The following is a 3277-nucleotide window of genomic DNA, read 5'->3' on the forward strand; positions in this document are numbered from 1 at the left end:
GGATGGGGTGAAAGAGGCTTTACAAAAGAGAGGAATGTCTGTGGAGGAAGGACAGGAGAGGACAGAAGATAGGGGTGAATGGAGAGGGGTTGTGTATAGATGATGTTGTGATGTATGAGGGGGAGTGGGTGGGGGGTGGGGGGGGGGGGTGAGGAAGTATGCATGAGAAAGAAATTGACGCAGCCCGAAGGGATTTCTCCCCGTCTTCTCCTTATCTGCATGAGAGGACGGAGAGGGGGTATCGCCGATTTAATGAAGCGGCCTTGCTGTGGATGTGCTGTGTCTTGCGACACTTCTTCTGACCCAGGGCAGTGGACAGGATGCAGGGATGACCCGTCATCCGGGAGGTGCCAAGATAAGAGGGAAGGAGGAGGGTGGAGGGGAGTGGAATATATAGGAAATGGAATGGGTGGGAGTGGTCTCTATGCCTTTTTCTTTTTGGCTACCCCTCGTGTAGGGGGAAAAAGCCTTTGGTATATGTATATATGTATTATTATAATTAATATATATTTGAAATCATCATTACTGAATGTTATTGTTGTTTATTTTATCACTGCTGTTATCATAGGAATGATTACTATACTATTTCGTATGCGACAATAATTTTTGTGGTCTAATTTTCTCTTCACGCCCACGAAGCTCTGGACAGAAACTGCACTAGCCCATCAAATCACACCTTGAAGCCCGGCGAGTCATTCAAGTTTAATACAAATGGTTCTTATGAAGTCAAATGTGTCTTGAGATTTAACGTAAGTGTCACATATTTGTACTTACGTACGCATATTACTTGTTCTGACCATTGTGTTAAGATATCAGCTGAAACAGAATTCTATCCTAATCATGTTATTATCATTCCCACAGACAGAGAATTGTACGAGTGTCAATTTTAAGTGCAACAAGCTTCAACCTGAGAAGAAGGAGTACTTGACCCTTTTCGTCGACAACACTAAGTAAGTCTAGTCCTTCGTGTGTTGCATAACAGATTTGGAATAACTGATAAATTTCAAGCACTGTTTTCTTCCCATCAATTTCAAACTGCGATACTTATGTCGTCTGTCTATTTATTCTTCCCCGAGAATGAATACCAAAATGGGAAACATTACCGAAGGCGAAGTTTATAGTTTCAACGTGACGAAATTAAGAATCAAGTATGTCAACAAGGTGGATGAACCTCGGGATAACACCACCATGAAGTGCATCGTCAGGTGCCCTGAGCCTTAATTCAAGAACTAAATGGAGAACGAAGAAAGCCTGGGACACCAGCGGAAGCCCACACAGTACATTCTATATGAAGAAAAAAAGGGAATGAGTAGAAATCTATGGTAAACAACAACAACCACAGCGTCATGGTAGTTATATAGATTGATGTAGTTGTGGTATATGTAGTTACAATTGTTGTGATAGCTGTAGTTACACTTGTAGTTGTGGTAGATGTAGTTACAATTGATTATAAATGCTAATGGCAACGAGAAAGGCGAATAAAGGATAGGCAGAAATGACTGATACATGTGAGTATCTCAGTCTAATTTAATGTTTGGATAATTCAAGTTGAAAAATGTAATATCACTGAAAATACAATTGGTTTTGCTTGCATATTCTGTGCATCCTTACATACCCGCACGTTCTGTACTACTACCCGCCATGTGCGCATGGGTAATGCTGTAAATGAAATTCTTCACAAAAATCTAATGCTGTGTTCTTCCAAAGAACTATCAATGTAATATATATATATTTTTTTTTAATTGAAATCTTAATTTGAATTTCTAAGTTAAGCTCTATTATGTGCTTTAACCTACTGCGGTCGAATACACCTACAGTGGACTAGGAGTCTCGGACTATGGTTCGATGGATTTAATACAATTTGAATCTATGGTAGCGTGAACACATAATTTAGGCACTTGGATTGAGTTGATCTTCGAGAAGGCGAGTGGGTTACCTAAGCCGGTATCCGCCGGCCGTAACACAAAGAAAACGAAATCACATGCACATAACCCGAGTACGGATGGGCGAATCTATAGTAGGCCTCAATCTACGATTACAAAGGATTACAAAGGCGGAGCATGCCGACAGGAGACCTTTTGGTCCATAACTAGGTCGGATACGAAAAAAATATAATAATGATTAAAGTATGAAAAATAAATAAATAAATAAAATAGAATAAAAAATATAATAGTATGAATAATAACGAATAAAACAAATAAATGCATAGGCATTGTTAAATGATGAACAAACGGGCAAATAGTGAATAGTAATATATTGACAGATAAATAATAATAGATGAAAATCAAGCAAATAACAAATAAAGACAAATAGTAACAAACAAATAAACAAATGATATTAAATAAATGGCAGTCATTACAGTATCTTGCTTAGGTGATTTAAAGTTTCGAGCTGAACTGCATTGCACTGACTCTGCAGGAAGTTTATTCCATTCATTAACTACATGGTTGGCGAAGTTGTTTCTACCCACTTCCAAGTTGAATCTATTTCCTGACAATTTTAGACCATTATTTCTTGTCGGATTCTCATTCAGTGTGAAAATTTTGTCACTTTTGATGTTGCCAATCCCCATTGGACCTGTATCAAGTCACCTCTGAGTCTACACTTTTTTAGGGACAGCAGATTCATATGCTTTATTCGATTTTCGTATGATTTATTTTTGATGTTTGGAATCAGTTTTGTGGTCTCGCCGTTGTACTTTTTCCAACCTGTCAATGTCTTTAATGAGATTCGGTGACCATTCGGAAACAGCATATTCCAAATGTGGACGAACTAACGATTTATATAGCTTGTTAATGAGAGATGAGCTTTTGAAATCAAAAGATCGCGCAATTAGCTCTAAAATCTTATTTGCTTTCTCAGAGGCTGAAATACACTGCTTAGATGATCTGAGATCATTACTGATAGTTACCCCGAGATCCTTCTCATTATCCACTTTTGTTAACAATTTTCCAAACAACTTGTAATCGTACTGTAACTGAATGCCGTTACTGGGCTAGTGACGACCGGGAAGATTGACAGTCGGTTTTAGCTTCTGGGTTTTATTGACGTCACTATGTACATACACTAGCACACCCGGCCCAGACTAGGCCTAAAAGGAGACTGACCGCGACCTGACCCCGGCAACCCTTAAATACTCTCCTTGAGTACCGAAAAGTAGCTTACCTCTGGTTGGCAAAGGGTTGCCGGGCGTAGGCCTGAAGTGTGTTTCTTTGAGTATACAAATACCTGAAGTACAGGCTTATTAAAGACTTAACTCTAACATTCTTATTACAAG

General features: G+C 39.0%; 1 protein-coding gene across 1 annotated transcript in view; it reads left to right on the forward strand.

Moving 5' to 3' along the window:
- LOC143038747 (uncharacterized) overlaps nucleotides 1–1593 on the forward strand; it is a 5487-nt gene extending 3894 nt beyond the window's left edge. Inside the window, exons 4-6 of the mRNA XM_076208275.1 lie at nucleotides 640–749; nucleotides 862–950; nucleotides 1077–1593. Of these exons, the coding sequence (XP_076064390.1) occupies nucleotides 640–749; nucleotides 862–950; nucleotides 1077–1221 (344 nt within the window). The 3' untranslated portion in view covers nucleotides 1222–1593. The remainder of the gene's footprint in view (nucleotides 1–639; nucleotides 750–861; nucleotides 951–1076) is intronic.
- Nucleotides 1594–3277: the final 1684 nt, after the last annotated feature.

Source organism: Oratosquilla oratoria, chromosome 25 (assembly GCF_046742065.1).
Source record: "Oratosquilla oratoria isolate Oo_2021 chromosome 25, ASM4674206v1, whole genome shotgun sequence".
Lineage (NCBI taxonomy): Eukaryota > Metazoa > Arthropoda > Malacostraca > Stomatopoda > Squillidae > Oratosquilla > Oratosquilla oratoria.